This window comes from Protopterus annectens, chromosome 1.part2, assembly GCF_019279795.1.
Source record: "Protopterus annectens isolate FY-2018-M chromosome 1.part2, PAN1.0, whole genome shotgun sequence".
Classification (NCBI taxonomy): Eukaryota; Metazoa; Chordata; order Ceratodontiformes; family Protopteridae; genus Protopterus; species Protopterus annectens.
The window spans coordinates 1,083,562,077-1,083,583,178 of NC_056727.1; the positions used below are offsets into that span (position 1 = coordinate 1,083,562,077).

Sequence of the window (21,102 nt, forward strand, 5' to 3'; positions counted from 1 at the left end):
AATAACCCTAATGGGGCACTTAGTTCGCATTCTAAAAATCAGAACAGCAACAAAATGTTCAAACCAACTGGCAACAACATCTTTCAAACAGGTGGCAAAAGACGTTATGGGTAGCTGTGCCCGTACTCCCCTTTTATGCCTTACATTCTGTACGATGAGCATAAATGTGATGTACGGAGCAAACAAGATCCTTTTCAAGCTTTTCCATACTGGTCAAGGGACAGGCTGCCTGGCACGGTACATCCCTTCTTTCAGGAATACTGCAACGGTGATACAGAAAGACATCAAATGATGACAGTGCTCCTACGATCATCAGGTTTCAGAATTTGTATAACTCCAGAAAAAATTACACCCTCCCCACAAAAAAAAACTCTGACATGCAGACTGCTATCATTTTGAAACAATGTTTTGCTTTCCACCCCAAAGAACTGCAGAAAATGTGCAATGTAGCATTGTTTTTTTTCCAGTAATGGAAATAAATGTGTTTGAGAGATTCTTCTGCCTGTTACAATTTCTAAATTTTGAAATGTAATGCATATTATTTCCAATAGTTTGTTAATTCATGTTCTACTTTCAGCAGCTGTGTTTACAGTACATTGAACTGATGGATTCATTTGGTGGGGTTTGCTGCTGCAGATCAGAGCGGTAACTAACAAGTCTATATCTGGATATCATGACAAAAAAGTAGCAACTTAGGGTCTCCAATCATAACCAGCTTATTATATGCTAAAGATGTGGATGTGAAGAAATTCACCTCAAGAGCAGAACAAAGAGAAGCCTGAGTAGTAAGTCTTGAGTACATAATAAGAGTTATGATTGGAGACCCAATCATAATTCCTTTTTAATGCACAAAGCTTTATCTACTTCATGTAGTATCAAATACAGAAAAAAAATGTATAGGAGTGCAAAGTGTCATACAGCTTGAAAATCTGGGAAATGCTTAATGCTGTCAGACAGGCTGTCTGATTCATAAAGATTCTCTGCACCCATGCTAACTGGCCTACATGGATTGGTCAAGTTAGCAGAATAGAGTAGAACTTTAGTTCAGTCCAAGTAAAGCCACACAGGGAAACTCCTTATTAGCAGCTCATTACATTGTCTCTGAATCAGACTTGACCACATTACCATTCTCCCAACAGCCCATGTATCACAGTAACAAATGCACCCCCCTACACACACACACACACACACACACACACACACACACACACACACACACACACACACACACACACACACACACACACACACACACAAAGCATTCTTACCCATATTCCATACTGTGATCTCCAAGATTTTATCAGATACATGCACACACCCATGGCCCCACTATATTTACTTGCATTGCAAACGTTTCCATAAAAATGAATGGGTGAATACTGCCAAAAGAAGGTGCTCACTTTTTCCTCTCCAGGACCTGTGGCTATTTCCTGGAAGAGCACAAAGCTACTTAGCATTAGCCACTTCCCTGGACTGCTGCATTAGCATACTGCTTCCCCAGTGAAGTTTTCTGCAGTACAGTCACCACCAATGGAAACCATAGCAGGAGAGCAGTCTCTGAATCAGAAAGGCTTACTACAGTGCATAAGGTTTTGCAGTTAGACTTCTGCATTACAATAAGACTTTCTGAATTCCAGGATGAAAGGAGTAGGAGTGAAGTATTCCCTGAGGAACTAACAGTTTTAAAACCTGTTAGCCATTTTGTAGTGTCAAACTTTTTTTTTTGAACTCTTTAAAAGCTTTTCAAACTGTTTTAGCTTTTCAGTTATGTTATGTGGTAGTTAACACTGGCTGCTGTTATGCTGTAATGCAAGACTAGAGCCTAACACTGTTTATAGGTGCTTAACCAAAGCAGGTTAAGTATTAAGCACCTTTCTGATGCAAAAAAAGGTGCTGAACATGCCTGCCTTTTTCTCATTTTCAGAGCATAATCACAGTGCTGCAGGCACTACAATGGTTTCAAGAGTGCTTGCAACAGGTTGAAGCAGTAATGCAGGAATGTGGTAAGGCTGCTGTGTACAGACCAATTGTGACAGGTGAACAGGAGCTGGCTACAACTGTTACATGTATGTTCATAAGTGTATATTAGGCTAACCACCACGGTGGGCCTTATTAAACCTAGCCATATGTCCCAAATATATCTAACAAGTTTTGATACCATTAATGTTATCTTAGGGGTATATATAGGCTAGAGGTTGGGTGGTCAAGCATTTGCAGGCTGGCTCTCTCTATTGGAAACATTGGTGCCAGATCAGGGGTAAATTTCTGATTCCCCAGCCACTAGTTTAAGTAACATTTGAATTAGTTTAGGGAAGAACTCTGCTTCACATTAATGGGAAGCTTGCTCCCAAGAAGGAGAATCTCTGAGACACATACCTGTCCCTTTCAAAATGTCCTATTTATGTCACAGACAAGGTTTACATCTCTAGATTGGGTAATCTGATGTTATTTGCTTTGCAGAAATGAAGGTCCATTAGAGCTAGCTCTACAGATGCCTTGTAGGCCAGGCATAAATTGACGTGAAACAGTATGTAGGAGACAGAGTACAGGGACAGGGCTTTGCAATGATTTGTGTAGGACATGTTGTTTACACCCTGTATTTTTTTTTGTGACAAACCTCCGTGGACATTCAAGTTGTTGAATTTTCCTGGTCAGGTATATACCAAAGGGGGTGTTATATTCAGTGACTGATGCTCTTCTAGGGCCGTGGCTTTTGCATCGGTCATAAGGCATTATTCTTAGCTTCATCTCCATTCTCTTCCTCAGGACATTAAGGCCAAGTTGTTGGATGTTCCTTTGGATAATACTCAAATTTGTGGGACTGCTGCTGATTTCTTTAAGTCTCTTCAAGAGAAAGGCAAAGCCTTGCAAAACCTTAAATATATGTTTGTCTCTCCTATTCCTAAGTTCCAAAGGAATTATCCTTCTAAATCTGCTTTTGTTTGCAGGCAACCCAGCTGGGCTTCTAATGGCAGGAACGTTGGGAGGAGGTCTCCTCTGCTAAGGCTTCTCACATTTCTGCAGCCTAGAAGTCTGCCTTATCTGATAAGCCTGCTTCTCTTTGACAATTTGCCCTCCCCCCACCTTTAGACCAGGTTCTTTTGTCCCTTTGGCTCTCCCTTTGTTTTCCAAATTGGCATCTCATCACTTCAGACTCGGGTTTTTCCATCATCTGTCAAGGGTACACTTCATGGTATGGAAATATCTTCCTCCTTTTTCTGGTATTTCTCAACCTCCTCTATAGCAACTTCCTCATTTCCCGAAGGTTCTAGAGTCCCTGTTGAACTAAGGGAACATACGACCTGTCCCCCTTCCCAAGTGGGACAGGGTTTTTATTTCAGGATGTTCCTGGCTCCAAGAAAGAACGACACTTGGAGACCTATTTTGGATCTCTTGTGGCTCAATACCTTTCATGAGATCCTCTCTTTCTGGATGCTTACTCATCAAACTCTGTTTCCTCTTTTATTACCCCAGGCTTTTCTGGTGACCTTGGATCTGAAAGATGCTTACCTTCATATCCCTATTCACCTTCTTTTCAAGAAGTTTTTATGTATGTGTGTGTCTTTCTCTCATTTTAGTTCTTAGCTATGCCCTTTGGCCTCTCTACTGCCCCAAGGACATTCACAAAATGCCTAGCTCCTGTGATTTCTTTTTGCAGGCTCAAAGGCATTCAGGTTTTTCCTTATCTAGACAACCTGTTGCTTCAGATGCCTTCTCCCAGTTGCCTGTTACAGGATCTGAAGTTCACCATCTCTCTTCTTCAAAGTCAGGGGTTTACTATCAACTTCCATACCTCTCAACTGTACAGATGTTCGCAAAATGTCCAGATTTTTGCCTCATATTTTTGGTCCGTTTTTCATACAATTGTGGGTTTCTGACAAATTATTAAAGATTGAATTTAAAGTTTCAGAGATCATACCCTTCAGAAAATTTGTGATAATGTAAAACCTGTTACTCTATCAACTAAGTGTGTAACAGGAATATTTTAAAAATGTCCCTATTTTTGGGCCTTTGTCCCCCCACTATTTATGGCTTTGTCCAGATTTCTTGCTCTAGGAGGTTGAGAGGTACGTTAACTTCCAAAACTTCATCCTGACTCCCTCTCAGGGTCATGTGTATCTGGGATGCAGGATTCAGATGATGTCAATGTTGGCTTCTCTTCTGCTGCCAAAGGTATTGCCATTGACAGCCTTCTTTCAGTCTTTTCTTCCTCTGACTACCATGCCGGCCAGGGAGTTTCTTCAGGTTCTGGGATTCATGGCCTCTTCTATTCTGATACTTCCTCTTGCCAGACTGCATATGCAGAAGCTGCAAGTCAGTTTGGCTACAGCATAGTCACCTTCTGACTTTCAGTGTACCTCTCCTTCTCTGTTTCAAGAAGGAATTCAAGTGGTGAATTTGGCAGTTTTCTCTCAACCCAGACAGGCCCTTTCAACCTCCAGTCCCTTCTCAAGAACTGTTCACCAATGCCTCAGACATGGGGTGGGGCCTTCTCTTGGTCACCTGAAAGTTCAGGGTCTCTGGCCTCCCCATCAGAAATCAGACAATATCAACATCAAAAAGATGAGGGCTCTGATTCTGGCCCTTTGGGCTTTTCTCCCCATGTCCTTTCTGGGCCCCTTGAAGGTGTACACAAACAACACTACATTGATGTGGTATGTCAAGAAGCAGGGGGGGGGGGCATGAAGACCTAGGCAGTATGAATTCCTTCGGAGCACAATCTTGTGGCAGTCTCTCTGAGCAGGTCCAAAACACAGGCTCACAAATGGATGCTTTACAGAAACATATTTCTGGATATTGTCCATCTTTAGGGGTATTCCTCAAGTAGATCTGTTTGCCTCCCCTCTGAACAGGCAGTTTACTCTCTTCTGTTCTAGAGTGCCAAGCCATCTGGCCTGGAAAATGGCCACCCTATCCTTTCCTTGGAAGGGGAGATTTATTTATACCTTCCCTCCTCATCCACTATGTCTCTTCCTCTACTTCCAAGAATCCTGCAGAAGATTCAGCTGGACTCTAAAAATCTTGCTAGTGACTCCCTTTTGGCCGCATCAGCACTGGTTCCCCCTCTTAATGCATCTGTCCAGGAGCAATCATCACAAGTTACCTTACTGGTTAAATCTCCTCACACAGGACAAGGGGTCTTTTATCCATCCTCATTGTCCACTCTGCAAATGACATTGTGGGTGATAGGGCTTTGACTCCATTCCAGCACCTCTTTTCTGAGGAAGGGCTCAGGGTTTTAAAGGAGGCAAGGAAACCCTCACCCAGAAAATCTTACATGTCCAAATGGAAGAAATTTTCAGTCTGGTGTCATGCTCATAACCAGGGCCCTTTTTCAGTGGAGATCCCTCTGGTCCTCTCTTATTCATGTGAGTTACTCCCATCTGATTCGACTACTTTTCTGTGAAGGCCCATTTGTCAGCAATTTCTGCTGGTTTGCCCTGGACTCCTCCTTTGACTTCTTGTTTTGAGGTCAAACAATTTCTTAAAGGCATCCTACATATTGACATCTAAGAAAATTTATTCCTCCTTGTTGGGACCTTAATTTTGTTTTGGAAAAATTGATTCAGGCTCCTTTTGAGCCTGCAGATTCTGCTCCTTTACAACATTGTACCTGGAAGACTGTTTTATTGCTTGTTCTTACTTCTGCTCCAAGGGTTTCTGAGCTCCAGGCCCTTATGGCCAGTCCTCCTTTTTTGGTTTTTCACAGGGACAGGCTGTCCCTTTGTATTAATTCTTTTATGCTCAAGGTGGTAAATGAGTTGCCCTTAAATCAGTCTGTACAACTCCCTATTTTCCCCTTTTCCTCAGCTGGCTACTGAGAGGGTCCTGCTTGGCTTTGCACAGACAGTTTAAGTACTATTTGGATAAAACTTGGACTGTTCCTAAGTTTGATCAGCTTTTTGTTTCCTTTCATCCCATGTCTTTGGGTTTGGCTGTTTCAAAGCAAACCATCTTATCCTTCATATCTATGGCAAATTCTTTTTGTTATTTTTTTCATGGAAAGTCTCTGTCTGCTTCTGTTAGAGCTCATTCTACTAGGGCTGTTGCCTCTTCTGGTGCCTTCTTCAAGGGGTTGGACACCAATTCCATACTTGAAGCTGCTACTTGGTTTTCAGTGCCTACCCTTACTAGCCATTATAAGTTGGATATGGTTTCTAGGGCCAGAGCAGGTTTTGCTGAAACCATTTTATGTGGGTTTGTTGAGGGCTCTTTTCAGCCTTCCACCTCCCACTCTTTTTTTTGTGCTTTTTTTACTTTCCCTTCTTTCAGGAATACTGTAACAGTGACATAGAAGGACATAGCACAGTAAATCTTACCATAACAGCAGATTTCCTTTTCTTCACTGCTGCAGTATTCGCTGCCTCCATCCAACCCACTTTCTACATTTTTTCCTTCTGGATGTGCACGGACTACTTTGTTCTAGGATGATTGTCCTCTTCTGCGAAAATTCAGTTCTGGGTAGTTGTGTCTGTATTTGTTTTCAAGCTTTTCCATACTGGCCGAGTGACGGGCTGCCCAGGGAGGGAAATCTCTTATTTCAGGAATACTGCAACAGTAAACAGAAGGACATCTACTGTTGTGGTAAGATTTTACACAACTTTACTTTAGTCTAGAGTAGCACAGATTCTGAAACCTGTTGATCATTGGAGCACTGTTATCATTTGTTAGTCTAAAGTAATACATGGATGTTAAGAGGGTACCAACAAGGTTCCACATCACCACCACCCAGAAATACTGCAGTATCTTGCTAATATCCAAGGGGAGATTATTTCACTAGATGGAATGTCATCAACAGGTGAAAACTGATTGTGCATGAGCATGCACAAACAGCTGCTACTGCTAACCAGACAAATTAAAATATCTATCTATATGTATATCTCATTCTTCAACGCAAAGAATCAAAAGGCAGGCTGATATATTACTTAGCTACATTGCAAAAGCTTTTTTAAAGCCTTCAGCATGAGAAGTCACATACTTTGGTTGCTTTTACTCATGATGCCACACCCAAACCTGAATGCGAGACTCGGATATCAGGCAGCTTTAGTAATCTTCTCATCACCTCAGCGTTACTGCTAGTGATCCAAGGTCTGGGAACAAGGTTGGGTCTTCTAATAATGAAGTATCAACATTCACAAAGGTCTGACTCCTACATCCAGGGCTGCATTCCTCTCAACCTCTTAGAGCAAGAAATCTGGAGAAAGCCATAAATAAAAGTGGGACAAAGGCCCAAAAATAGAGAAAGTTTTGAAATATTCCTTTTACAAATTTTGTAAGTTGATAGAATAATAGGTTTTGCATTAGCATGAATATTCTGAAGGGTATGAAGTCTGAAACTCAAATGTTTGTTATTTTCTAACTTCAGTCTTTTATGATTTACCACTAATTTGCCAGGAAACCACAACTTTATGAAAAATGGACCAAAATATGAGGCAAAAATCTGGACATTCTTCAAAAATCTCTACAGTTGAGAGGTATGCCCCGGGCTGTGATTCACCATCTGTGGTACTAATATAACACTAGACGTGGTACAAGGGGATAGGAGCCTGCAGAAAACTGGAAGTCACTAGTTTATCATAGCACACATATACACAGCTTTCCCAGTAGTGCTTTTCCTACAGATTGGAAGCAAGAAAATAAGTCCCCCCCCCACACACACACACCCAAACACTGATAGCTGAACATCTAAGTGCATTTTGTGTTTATCTGCAAAAGTGTTCTGAATTAACACAATAGTAATTCAGCTAGGTTGCCAGGCTAATGTGAGATATATATTGGGACGGAATATACAGTTAGATTGTCAGAGGACAGAAATGAGATGAGAAATAAATGCATTGATGACAAAGCCAGAAACCAGAAAAAAAAAAAAAATAAATAAATGATGTATGCCTGAAACATACTCAAGTTAAAAATAAAATACAAACTTTTGAGATTCGAAAGGAACAGATTAGAAACCTGCATTCTTTGAAAAACAAATTCAAAAGAATTAAACTTGTTTCTAGCATAAATGATCTTTGACAGAAGTGACTTGATGAAAATGAGAAATCTCTACATCTTCACTCTTCTCGGACAAATTGCAAAATAAGTAAAAACAATAAACATAACATACAGGCTATGAACTAAATGGTATGATGCATACAGAAAAAAAAAATCAGCATTTTGCTATTACCATTTAAAATACTCGCTCAACAAAAAATAGTTTGTTTACTAAACTGAAGTTAAATACTATAAGTAAATCCAATGCAAACCTGAATCTCTCCTGCCCTGCCGTGTCCCAGAACTGTAGTTTCACCCGTACTCCTGGTTCAACCTCCACAAACTGAACATAGAAATCAACTCCCACAGTTTGATTGATGAAGTCGATGAAAACTCCCTCTGTATAGCGTTTCAGCAGAGAAGTCTTCCCAACTGTAGAGTCTCCTAACATAATAATGCGAAATTGGTAATGCCAGAAAGAATCCATGCTATCTCATGAAAAGGAGAAAATGACTAATAATCAATTTAAAGACTGGAGGACTGCAGGCAAAGTTTTGTTTTCTTTCTGCTAGCCCCTACTTGTTTAGCCTTGCTCCTGAATGTTTTAATGATAGCGTGATACTGTTTGCGTTGAATGACTTTGGATTTGTTGACACATGCTCTGCATTGGCTTTGCAGCCCAACACTTCCTTCTTTGCCTGCTAACTCAGCTTCTTCTCTGCCTGAGTTGAGGAAGTTTCCTTCACAGTCTGAAAGTTTTAGGTTTCATTTTATTAAGCCATGTGATCCAGTTTTGGCCACACTCACCTTCCTCTGCAACAGCATGAAAACACAATGAGCAAGCATGGTGTGCTGCTTTTGTGCCCCTCCCTTGGAATGCCAGGAATTTCTCTCTGGAGATTTCACAAAATTTTGATTACATTCTGTAAGGAAAAGGCTGTGGAAAGGAGAGGGTTAATAACTTTAGGAGTTTAATCAGGAATTTGTATAGGCTTGGGTCAGACTGTTGCATCATCTCTTCCTGTGACTCCACTCCCCCTCCATGTGTTTATACCAGACTTTAACAATCTTTAAATGGCACAGCGCAGTTGTATTTGCATAGCTGTAGTAAGAATCTGATAGTATTTGTAATCATAAAATAGTCTTTTACATGGACCTCCACTGATAGTGAGCCTCAAACCAAGTGGGAAAAGTTGTAAACAGCAAATGTGCAGGTACAAAGATGCATACATTTATAACTGCAGTTTTCTGCTGAAACCACATAACACAATCATGAAGCAGCACTCTTGTAATGAGAAACACAGTTCATTGCTGACATAACATCATGCCTTGCTGAGCGTTACTTTCTTGACTCACCACCCTCGTGCACACATTTTCCAGTGGTAGGAGTGTTTCTAGCCCAAATGTTACTAGTCATGTTATATGCAGCTAAATGTATTAGCAATTCGTGGCCTCTGCCTTTGGAAACTCCTGCACAGGTGTGCAATCTCTTTCCTGACAATAGTTAGAACTTCTCACTCCCCTCCCTAATTGAAGAATGCAAGCCAGGAAAGAACTATGGCCATTTTACTTTGTTTCCCTCCTCTAGAACTAGGATGGATGTCATGATGTCAAATAGCTGAGTGTCCTGTTACTGATGAGCACATCTCCCATCCTTTTAGTACAAGAAATCTGGACAAAGCCTAAAGCAATGGGGAAAAAATAGGGACAAATTTTAAATCTCTCTCTTATAAGCTTAGAAAGTTGCAAGAATAACAGGGTTTGTGTCGATATACATTTTTTGAAGGATAATGTCTGAATCTCAAATGTATGTCATTATTTAGTGACTTCATTGCTCAGTGCTTTGTCTTAAAATCACAAATTCTATGAGAAACAGATCAAAAATAGGAGGTGAAAATCTGGACAGTTGAGAGGTATGTATGATTACCATAAATGTGGGAAAGGGATTTCTTATGTTTAAGAATTTATGTTTTTACTGCATGGAAAAAAAGCAGTGACCTCCCTTCCTACTGCAGTATGATATATGTGGCCTTTGTTTATTCCTCAGGTGAGCAATGTGGTCATCTGACATCCACTCAGCCAGCTCATATCCCCCACCCCAGTGATCTGCACAGACTACTCCACTTACATAAGCAGTGCACTCATTTCACATTTGTTTTGGCTTCTTTCTGAAAAGTGGATTCCACTGCAAATGCTGTTCAATTCTCATTGCTTATTACAGCTGATAAATAGCAAGGTGTGGAGAGAGAATGAAACTGAGCTTTGCAAAGCTGAAGGCAATGCCAAATGTAGAGTAAATAAGAACACAGTGTACTGGGGGGTAGAAGGTACAGATATTTGCAAGACCCAGATGGAAGCTCCATCCATGCAGAGACACTGAAAGGGTTAAAGCTGCCTGTAGAAAGACCATCAAAATGGTGCACATTCTGTATAAGAAGCTAATGAAAAAAGGCTGAGGGGATGCAATGTGTATAGGTTTCAGAGAAACTGTAAAGTATCTTAAAAATATAAGAAAGTTCAGGATGACAGAAAATGATGAGTTCCACAAGAACTAGTGTGCGCAAGTTTAAAATAGATTGGGTGGGGGTGCACAGAGGTGATGTGAGAAAGCATTTTTTCACAGTGAAAGTTACAGGTGCATGTTTCAGTTTTTCTGAGGAGGTAGTGCAGTAAAAATGGTGGGGAAATTCAAGATGATATGGTAAATATAAAGCTATATTCAGTTAATCAATGTATTTATTTAAGTTATGTTTTCATTTATCGGCAAAGTAAGTGAGCTAAGCCAAGCTGGGTGTTTTTCAGTCACAATTTATTAAAAAAATAAAACACAAATAGAAAAATGTGTAAGAACCATGTCCAAGTTATGTACATATTTACATGATAGCTGTCAAACATTTTTTTAGTGTTAGCTTGTTTAAACGTAAGGTGTATTCAAACAAGGGGACTGACAAGATATGGGGGGGGGGGGCTTAACTGGGAAAACATGAAATATACATATTTGTCTTTGAGATTAAAGATAGCCCCAATCTATATTACTTAAAGAATTTCATTTACCCGGGTCACTAGTGGATTAAACCTCAGTGGTTGTTGTGAGTGTGAGCCTAGAGTTTTGAAGGCCAGAAAAAGTAAGTGTACACACTATGGTAAGAGTTTACAGATGGTAAATTAAAGATGAGAAAACACAGAACACATGTGAAGCAGTGAGAGATGAGCAGCTGGCCTACTACAAATGAGATGTAAAATGATAGGTAGCGCTCTCTGCATCAGTTAACATACCACATTAGCATATGTGCAGTGTCCATTGACAATGTATGTTCAGTCAAATATTCCCTGTAAACGTACGTACAATCAGCTTTTGCTGTGAATGCAGGTACAGTCAACATTCCTGTGAATGCAGGTATACGCAGTATTCTCTGTGAATGCAGGTTCAGCCAGCATTCCCTGTGAATGCAGGTACGGTCAGCATTCCCTGTGAATGCAGGTACAGTCAGCATTCCCTGTGAATGCAGGTACAGTCAGCATTCCCTGTGAATGCAGGTACAGTCAGCATTCCATGTGAATGTAGGTACAGTCACCATTCCCTGTGAATGCAGGTACAGTCAGTATTCCCTGTGAATGCAGTTACAGTCAGCATTCATTGTGAATGCAGGTACAGTCACCATTCATTGTGAATGCAGGTACAGTCAGCATTCCCTGTGAAAGCAGGTACAGTCAGCATTCCTTGTAAATGGAGGTACAGTCAGCATTCATTGTAAATGCAGGTACAGTTAGCATTCGTTGTGAATGTAGGTACAGTCAGCATTCCCTGTGAATGCAGGTACAGTCAGTATTCCCTGTGAATGCAGGTACAGTCAGCATTCATTGTGAATGTAGGTACAGTCAGCATTCCCTGTGAATGCAGGTACAGTCAGCATTCCTTGTGAATGCAGGTGCAGTCGGCATTCCCTGTAAATGTAGGTACAGTCAGCATTCCTTGTGAATGCAGGTACAGTTGGCATTCCCTGTGAATGTAGGTACCGTCAGCATTCCTTGTGAATGCAGATACAGTCGGCATTCCCTGTGAATACAGGTACAGTCAGCATTCCCTGTGAATGCAGGTACAGTCGGCATTCCCTGTGAATGCAGGTACTGTCAGCATTCCTTGTGAATGCAGGTACAGTCGGCATTCCCTGTGAATGCAGGTACAGTCGGCATTCCCTGTGAATGCAGGTACAGTCGGCATTCCCTGTGAATGCAGGTACAGTCGTCATTCCCTGTGAATGCAGGTACTGTCAGCATTCATTGTGAATGCAGGTACAGTCAGCATTCATTTTGAATGCAGGTACAGTCAGCATTCATTGGGCATGAATTTATTGAGGAGAATGAATTCTGAAACTCAAATGTCTGTCATTATTTTCTAACTTCACTCTTTAATGATTTGACACTAATTTGCCAGAAAACCACAATTTTATGAAAAATGGACCAAAAATATGAGGCAAAAATCTGGACATTCTGCGAAAATCTGTACAGTTGAGAGGTATGGAAGGTTGCACTTCAGAGAAGAGGGAATATTCCAAGAAATAGCATCCCGGACTTAGTTTATTTAAGTCTTATCCTTTGGACATTCAGACTCTGTATTTTGGGACTTGCTCTAGCAGATCCTGAAATTTTAACCATTTTGGTCTACATCCTGGGTCCATCATGGTCAGGCCATATCCCAAAAATGTTAAATGTAACTTGATCCATATTACATTTAAATGTGTCAGAAAGCTTAAGTGTCTTAGGTGTCATCTTGCAAACTTCTCTACCACCGTTCACGTTGGATTTTTTTCACTGATTTATAGATTATTTAATAGATTCTTATAGTTTACAAGACATAGTCATTCCATGGACTATAACCACCTTGTCATTACCCACCTTAATATGACAAATCCTGCCTCCAGAAAGGCAAAACAAGTCAGTATGTGATGAATTTACCTGTGCCCATTTAGTTATCAATGTATACTTTAAAGGAAGCAAGGGTATCACTCTCTGCAGGATTCACGATGGCTTGCACGGAGTCTAAGAGTAGTGTAAGACTCCATGCAGCCATCATGTCCGACGAGCAATCCACGAACAGCCTGTAGGGGCGTGTAAGAGAGCTCCTAAAACGGCTCTTACACGGACAGGGCTTGGATATGCAAATTACCTCACTTGCAGCCGAAAGGCATGCAAATGAGGTAATTTTGCGATCCAGGAAGCACAAACCTGTCCGTGTAAGAGCCGTGTTATCTGCAGAAATGTACTCAGCTGACAACTGAGTACCGTTCTGCAAATAGCACAATGGAGCCTTGTCAGCTGCAAATAAAGGTTGCATATGTTCCAGGAAGCATGCCAATGGCCAAATATGTGGCCACTGGCAACGTGCCCCCATGGAAAATTAAAATAAATTTTTTTTTCAGAGTTCGCCGATGTTTAAACGTAGCGCAGCGCCGCGCAAACAGGCTGCGCTGTAAAAAAACAGAAAAATAAAAATTTAAAACCCATTTTGTGGGTTTTATGCAAACCATGAATTTACAATGTAAGGGAATAGCAGGCTGAAAACAACATGGCCACTGACTAGGGGTTGCTAAGGGGGGAAGCTCAGTGTAAGACATGTAACTAAGCATTAGTAGGCAATCCTATGTAAATGAGTGTTAGGATAGTGAATCGCACTTTTACATAGCAAATGAGCACAATCCCTGGAGTGTAGGAGTAGGATAAGGGGGAGTAACAGAGTAAGAGGTAGGTGACATCACAGGGGGGTATGTATAAAAGAAATGCAGCTCAGTGGAGCAGAGTGGCATGTGAAAGCTGTCAGTCACACATCATAGAAAGAGGTGTGTCAAGAAGTAGACATGGGAAAACCAAGAAATGGAAGGTGTACACTGTGGATAACACCAAAGTTTCTTGCTGGCCATGCATGCGCGCGTGTGCACGCTCGGAGGCCCGAGTAAGATAGGGTGCACACGTGTAAGTTTGAGTGCGCGCATTTAAGCTGGAGTATGCATGTAGAAGCTTGTTTAAAGACCTGTTAGCTCATTTGCGCTGGTGTACATGTGTTGAAGCCAGAATAAGCAAGTTTTAGTCTGTCTAAGCATGTGTGCGCGCGTGTTAGCTGCTGTGAGCGTGTTTGCGTGTCACCCCCCCCCCCCGAGGAAACAGAAAGGAAAAAGGAAGCAGAAGAAATTGTAGGAAGCTACCAGGGAATACTAGCAGAGGTAACAGGTGAAAACAATCAGAAGCAGGCAATTACACAGGCAGAACAGTAGCCCAGCACTTAAAACTCTGCAAACAAAAGTGCAGTATGTTTCTCTCAAGAGACACTGCAACACTGGAGTAAGCTATTACAAGTGAAAACTGAAAAAGCCTCACTCAGACAAAAAATGCTAGGGGCTGCCATAGCTGTTATAAGGTGACATATGCAACATGCTAAGGGTGGTGACAATGCAAATGCTGCCAGACAACAGTGAGGAGACAGAGAAGAGTGTACAGGCCCAGGGTCACCTACCAGGGGTTACATGAGCTGGAGATAGTGGAGCGCTATAGAGTGGACAGAGACCTCCTACAGCAAATTGTTGAGCTGTGCAGGCCACGCCTCACACACAGAACCAACAGAGGGGAACCCATCCCAGTGGAAACCAAGGTATGTGTTGGCCTAAGAATACTAGCAACAGATACCTTCCAGAGACCAACTGGTGATATGATGGGGATATCACAGGCATCAGCATCCAGGGTACTGCACCAGTTCCTGGATGCCATGTCAGCACATGTCAGTGATCATGTATATTTCCCCAATTCCCGTGAGGTATTGGCCAGCAATATGCGTCTCTTCCAGCAAATAGCGGAATACCCTGAGGTAGTGGGTGCAATAGACTACACGCACATATGCATCAAAGCACCAGCCGGTGAGCGGGGTAAGATGTACTTCAACCACAAGGGCTTCCCCTCCAACTGCCAGGTTGTGTGTGATGCCCAGGGCATAATACTGAATGTGTGTGCTGGCTGCCCTGGAAGCTACCATGATTCCCATATCTGGCATCTGACACAGCTGTACCAGACATTTGCCAATGGGGACATCCCACATGGTCATGTACTGGGGGATGCTGGCTATGCACTGGAGCCGTGGCTGATAACACCCATCAGAAATGCACACACACACCTGAACAGGAACGCCATAACGAGGCACATGCACAAACACGTAATGTAATAGAGCGTGTGTTTGGGCTGCTCAAGTCACGGTTCTGGTGCCTGGACACATCTGGTGGAGCCTTGCAGTACTCACCAGCTACATGTACCCAAATTGTCATGGTATGTGCTATGCTACATAATATGATTCTGCGAAAACAGCTGCAGCAGGACCACCATAGGCCCGGGCCAAACAGCCCCCCACCATTGCCAAGGCCATCACAGGCAGAGCGTGACTCGGAGGAGGAACAACCTGAGACTGCCCCAGTAGGCAGAAGGAGGTGTGCCCAGTATGCCTTGGCCTTGGCAAAGAGGCAATGCATAGCACATACACTGGCTCAGTAGGAACCCTGGAAATGATACCTCTCTCTGACTCACACATATAGTAAAAGGGATGCCTAAGTTGACACAACCTGCTTTCAAACATGTACAGGGAGTGTAGTATGTGCATCCAACATAGGCAGCCCTGCAGCACCACCTGAGGCATGATTGCCATGTGTTAAGCAATGTAACACCATGTAGTATATGCAAACTTGATGACCCTGACTAACATACTACCGTCACCAAGCATGATGCCACAATATGAAGACAAGATGATCAATTACAACAATTGGCTTAAGTATTGCTGTTAGTCAAAGGGGATCCAATGCCTGTCAGCCTGGGATGGCATGTTGAGCAAGACATGATGCTCCACCTGCTAGGGATGGCTTGCACCTATCACCCCTGGCCTTTTGGATACTGGCAAAGCCTGTTGTCACCCCCATAGTACCTTAAATAGGTAAGGCTCAAAACACAAGCCCACCTCCATAGGTATCACAAGGGATAAGAAACTAGAAGTAATGCTACCCAATGCCAGAAGTCTAAACTGCAAGATGCATGCAGTCCAAACTCTCCTCAGCATGGAGAATGTTTATGTCTGTGCAGTAACAGAAACCTGGTTCAAGGCTCACAAGAGCACCCTAACACTACCAGGTTACACCTCATACCATGCTTTACAGCCCTAAAACATGGAACAAACTACAAAACGAGGGTGACTATCAATAATTGTCAAGGATAACCACACCCCCAGGTTGGTGCCACAGCAAGAAGCAGCACGGACTATCCACGGGCAAGTAACAGTGGCTAAAACTGCCTCCCAGTTTGTAGCCTGCTACAGACCACCCTCCTAAATCCAGGAACCGCACTTGGCCTACATGAGAACACATGAAAATATGAAGGTCTCTCCAAACAACATTATATTGGGTGACTGCAACTACCCAAACATAGACTGGGAGCATTACTCTAGCTCCAACACCCTAGGGCAAAGGTTCCTAGAATTCATAAACCAAAATGCTATGGAATAACTTACCACTCCCACAAGAGGGGTAAGCTTACTGGACGTGATAATCAACAACATGGGGACTCTATGCACAAGACGAGAAGTGTATCCCTCACTGGTAAGATCAGACCATAGAGTAATCTCACTGGATAGTCACATCCTGACCCCAGTCCCTGGCCAGAAAACCACAGTGAAAAACATGTGTAAGGCAAATTTTGCACCCCTCCAAACTGAGGTGGAATCCATTAAAGCTTTGTGCCTGTGGAAAATATGGCCCACACCTCAGAACCCTTTATAAATGCATTCTATGAACACCTTCAGGAATACATGGATTATGCAATCCCAAATAAAACCAAGACCCCATCCTCCAAACGCAGGCATCCGGCCTGGTGGACCCCAGCCATTACCAAACCATGCAAGAGAAGGAGGAAGCTACTACATGATAGAGCAAAACCCAAAAAGGGAAGTCATCTCTGATCAGTATTATGACAAAAAACTATGGCCACACATAAAATCCTCTAAGGCCAGCTACAAGATATAAATTGCGCAGGACACTAAGGATAATCACAAGGCTTTCTTAACTGATGGTAGGAACCTGGGTGGGAATTCACAGATATGTTCAGAATTAGTCCAAAATGACAAACAATACACCAAACCCACACACATTGCCAACATCCAACCTGACAGGTTCAGGGCAACCCCCCCCCCCCCACCAAAAGGCAAAATATCTATCCCAGCAGAGTGCTGTCCCCCTGACATTGCAGATGCTCAGGTAACATTCAGCGTCTCCAAAGCAAAACACACAGCATCAATGGGACCAGATGGTGCCCTGGGCTGTGTCCAACATGAACTCTAAGAAGAATTGAACACCAAATAAAACTACTGCTCAATCTCAGCCTTACCACAGGATATGTACCCAAAGAGCAGTGTACAGCAACAGTGGTCTCTCTCCACAAAGGTGGTGACTGAATGGATACTGTAAACTATCACCCCAGAATCCTGACTAGCTTGGTCTGCAAAGCTATGGAAAGGATCATCATGGACCTCAGAAATAAAGATATTGGGGACCTACAGACACTGGACCCTACCCAGTGTGGCTTTCTTAAGGGCAGATCCTGCCCCTTAAACCTGGTTGAGTCATTTGAAACAGTCACCAAGGCCATTGATGAGGGGAAGGTGGTCCACACAGCCTATCCGGACCTTGCAAAAGCCTTCCATACAATACCCCACTTGTTCATTATAGATAGGCTCACCAGCTTAAATATAAACCCATATGTCAGTAGATGGGTTGCAAACCAGCTCAAGGACAGAACTGACATGGTCAGAAATGCTGCAGCCATGTCAGACTCCAAACCAGCTACAACTGGCATCCCACAAGGCTCAGTCCTGGGATCTCCCATGTGTGGTATATATTTCTCAGAGGTACAGGCCAACATGGAAGGACTGTGTCTGAACAAGTTTGCAGATGACTACAAACTGGGCACCATATCTGACCCTCCAGCTGACACAAGCATCCTACAAAAGGGCCTCATAGAAACAGACAACTGGTGCCAGAGCCATGTCATCAAGCTAAATGCAGAACAGTGTATAGTCATCCCCTTTGGAAAAACAGTAAGTGCCCACCAATTACCACATAGGTGTTAACCCATTAAGTACTTTAGAAGTAATAAGAGACCTGGGACACAAGTGGGGACACAAGTTGATAGAAATCTTGCATTTGACAACCATGTGGCCGTAGTGGTTAGAGAAACATTTCATATACCCACCTAATCATGAAGGTATTCACATCTAGATCAGGGGAGGTCATCGTGCCTCTTCAGTCATCCTTCATCAGACTCACAATTGAGTGCAATGGCCCTTGTGGGATATACCTTAGTAGACACCTCCAGCAACTGGAAAGACCCAGGAGGATCAAAGGGCTGTAACAGATGCCATGTGTTGCCTGATTAAACAAACTGCAGCTCCACACAGTGGCATACTGCCTGCCCAGAGGTGATCTGTGCCTGATGTATAAAGCCATGTCCAAGCTGGAATCAATGCACATGCTGCACCTTGTAAAATCTGAATGCCAGTGAGCTATGCACATGAGAGACCTGAACCTCATCACTGACATAAATAGGACATGCTGTAGTGATTGATCCATAACCCAGAAGCTCCCTCCACTCTTGAGTAAACTCCAAGTCCAGGTTAGCCAGAGAGTCCCTCATTGACTCTCTTCAAGAGGAATCTTGCTGAGTGGATGGGAGATTGTAGGTTTACCCTGGGTATCACTTTTATGTCACAGTTAGACAGAGGCACAGTATACTAACCTTGAAAAATGTCATGGCAAACTCCAGTTAAAATGTGTGTTGAAGGACAAACACACTCTCTGACTAGGATTAGAAATGGCCTAGGGCACATAGCCTAGTGTTTCTCAGAATACACTACTAATGTTGGACAAGCCTGGTTTAAGTAGGCCATAGCTGAACAAAATGCAATATGGTCATATTTGCACAACTGGCCCTTAACCAGTCTGGTGTGCTCAGTATGAATATTTAAAGCAGTGATAGGACTGAAACCCATAATACTGTCCACCACAGTGAAAGGACTGAACCAGTACACTATACAATATTACAGTGTTTGGTCAGTATGAAAGAATGTTGACACGTGTATGCAAACTATCCCATGGAAACCCTGCAGGCACAGCATAATCCCTGTTGGGTTCAGACACAAAGCAGTTGGGCAGTAAGAACACAACATGACCTCCAACACACAACTATAAATGTCAAATATTGTTCAAGTTCACACACAACCACAAATGTGGTGGACCTCAGATCTCAACATATGGAAAGGTCACACTGGGCATGCTCACACACTTTGATAAATGAGACATATGTCAGGCAACAAACCATGGAAAGCCTGAAATGGGCATGCTCACACACTTAGGCCATGTCTCAGTATGGCAGTTGGCCACACATATCTGGCATTTGTATGTGTTAAACCAGGAACCTACCACAATACAGCAATCTGCCCAGTGCACACAGTTAAATGACAACAGAGACATAAGTAATATAGTGGAACCCTCTCATATTCAAACATCTTCCACAGATACACAAGTTGTTCATAGAAACAGGGAAAGCTATGGCAATAAAGACCTGCAAATAGTTTCTCTGCAACAAATATTGTGCATCTGAAACATAAACATATGGGTGTAGAGGTCAATACTAGGCTGTTTGCCCTAGGGAATACATAAGCCTAGCCAGAGTGTATTTGGCATCTGCCTCCCCAGTACAGTAGCCTACTGTGCCTCTGTAAAGTAGGTCACAGAAGGCACTGTTTAAGGCTAGTGGGCTGTGCCTCCATCAAGCAGGGACACAGTAGAGATCCCAGGGGTTGAATTTGCAATGTCACATCCATGTGGCTGGAGTTTGCTGGAAGAGGGTTGGCGAGGGGCTATGTCTAACATTAATTGGAATTCAATTCCAGACTGAGGGGAGCCTTATCTGCAGTGTCTGGACAATTTCACTGTCAAAACTTGCAAGTGATGATTGTGAGGGATTGAAGTGTCTTGCCAATACTGTTCAGAGATGTCCTCCCTCTGTGGGATATTGCTCTGCAATGTAGTAGCTCCCTCCATCTGTTGTACAGCTTATATATGGCTGGTGTAAATCAGACAGGTCTCCTGTTGTGGAGAAGTCTTGGTTTTATTTGGGATAGCATGATCAATGTAAATCTTCCGGATGCTCATAGAATGCATTTGTAAAGGATTCTGCAGATTGGGCTGTATAATCCTCCAGCATGGGGCCTTTGAAGTATTCCACCCCAGTCTTCACAAGTGCAAAGTCTGCTTTTGAGAAATACTTTGTTTGCAGTGATTTCCTTGCCTGGGGGTGGGGATGGGATATGGACGTCCAGGGAAGGTTGGTTATGGTCAGATATTAACAATAGTGGTCTACCTCTGGTGTGGAACATAGAGTCCTCATGTTGCTGATGGTCAGGTCCAATATATATTCCCCCTTGTGGCTGTGGTGACTAGTTCTGCCATAGCACATGGATTCACAAATTGTACTGGCTGTAGGGTGATGTTGAGGCCTGAGTAGTTCCCCCACTCAATATTCCTGTACCTGAAGTTAACCACTGTAATGGTGTATGTGATCACCTTCATATCCTACACTGTTCCCAGGGAAACCAAGTGTGGTTCCTGGATATGGGAGGGGGGGTCTGAACTACACACCAAACCAAAAGTCAGTTTTGCACAATGCTAGTTGTATATGTATGGCCTGTCATGCTTAGTGCAGTGGTAACAACCGAGAGGTGTGTGTATCTGTGATATATATGGATACACCCCCTGGTTGTGTTGTGTGTTACAAGTCCTGTGGTCACGAAGCATGGTATAAAACATAACCTGGCAGTGCTGATGTGCATATGTGACCCTGAAGTAGGCGTCTGTTAATGCATATATATTCTATCCCCCATACTGAGGGATAGTAATAGATGTACATACCTCTTTCTAAATAATGATGTCAGCACCCTATAAATACTGCAGGAGAAGAAAAGCCACCCAGTAATGCAAATAGCGCGCTCTGCTAATGTGTCTCTCTCAAGTGTCATAACATAGTTAGGTAGGGGTTTGAATCCTGCAA

At 42.8% G+C, this 21,102-nt stretch overlaps 1 protein-coding gene across 1 annotated transcript in view; it reads right to left on the bottom strand.

Moving 5' to 3' along the window:
* Nucleotides 1–9,070, bottom strand: part of LOC122792242 (ras-related protein Rab-39A-like) — a 197,828-nt gene extending 188,758 nt beyond the window's left edge. Inside the window, exon 1 of the mRNA XM_044059991.1 lies at nt 8,250–9,070. Coding sequence (XP_043915926.1) covers nt 8,250–8,464 — 215 coding nt within the window. The 5' untranslated portion in view covers nt 8,465–9,070. The remainder of the gene's footprint in view (nt 1–8,249) is intronic.
* Nucleotides 9,071–21,102: the final 12,032 nt, after the last annotated feature.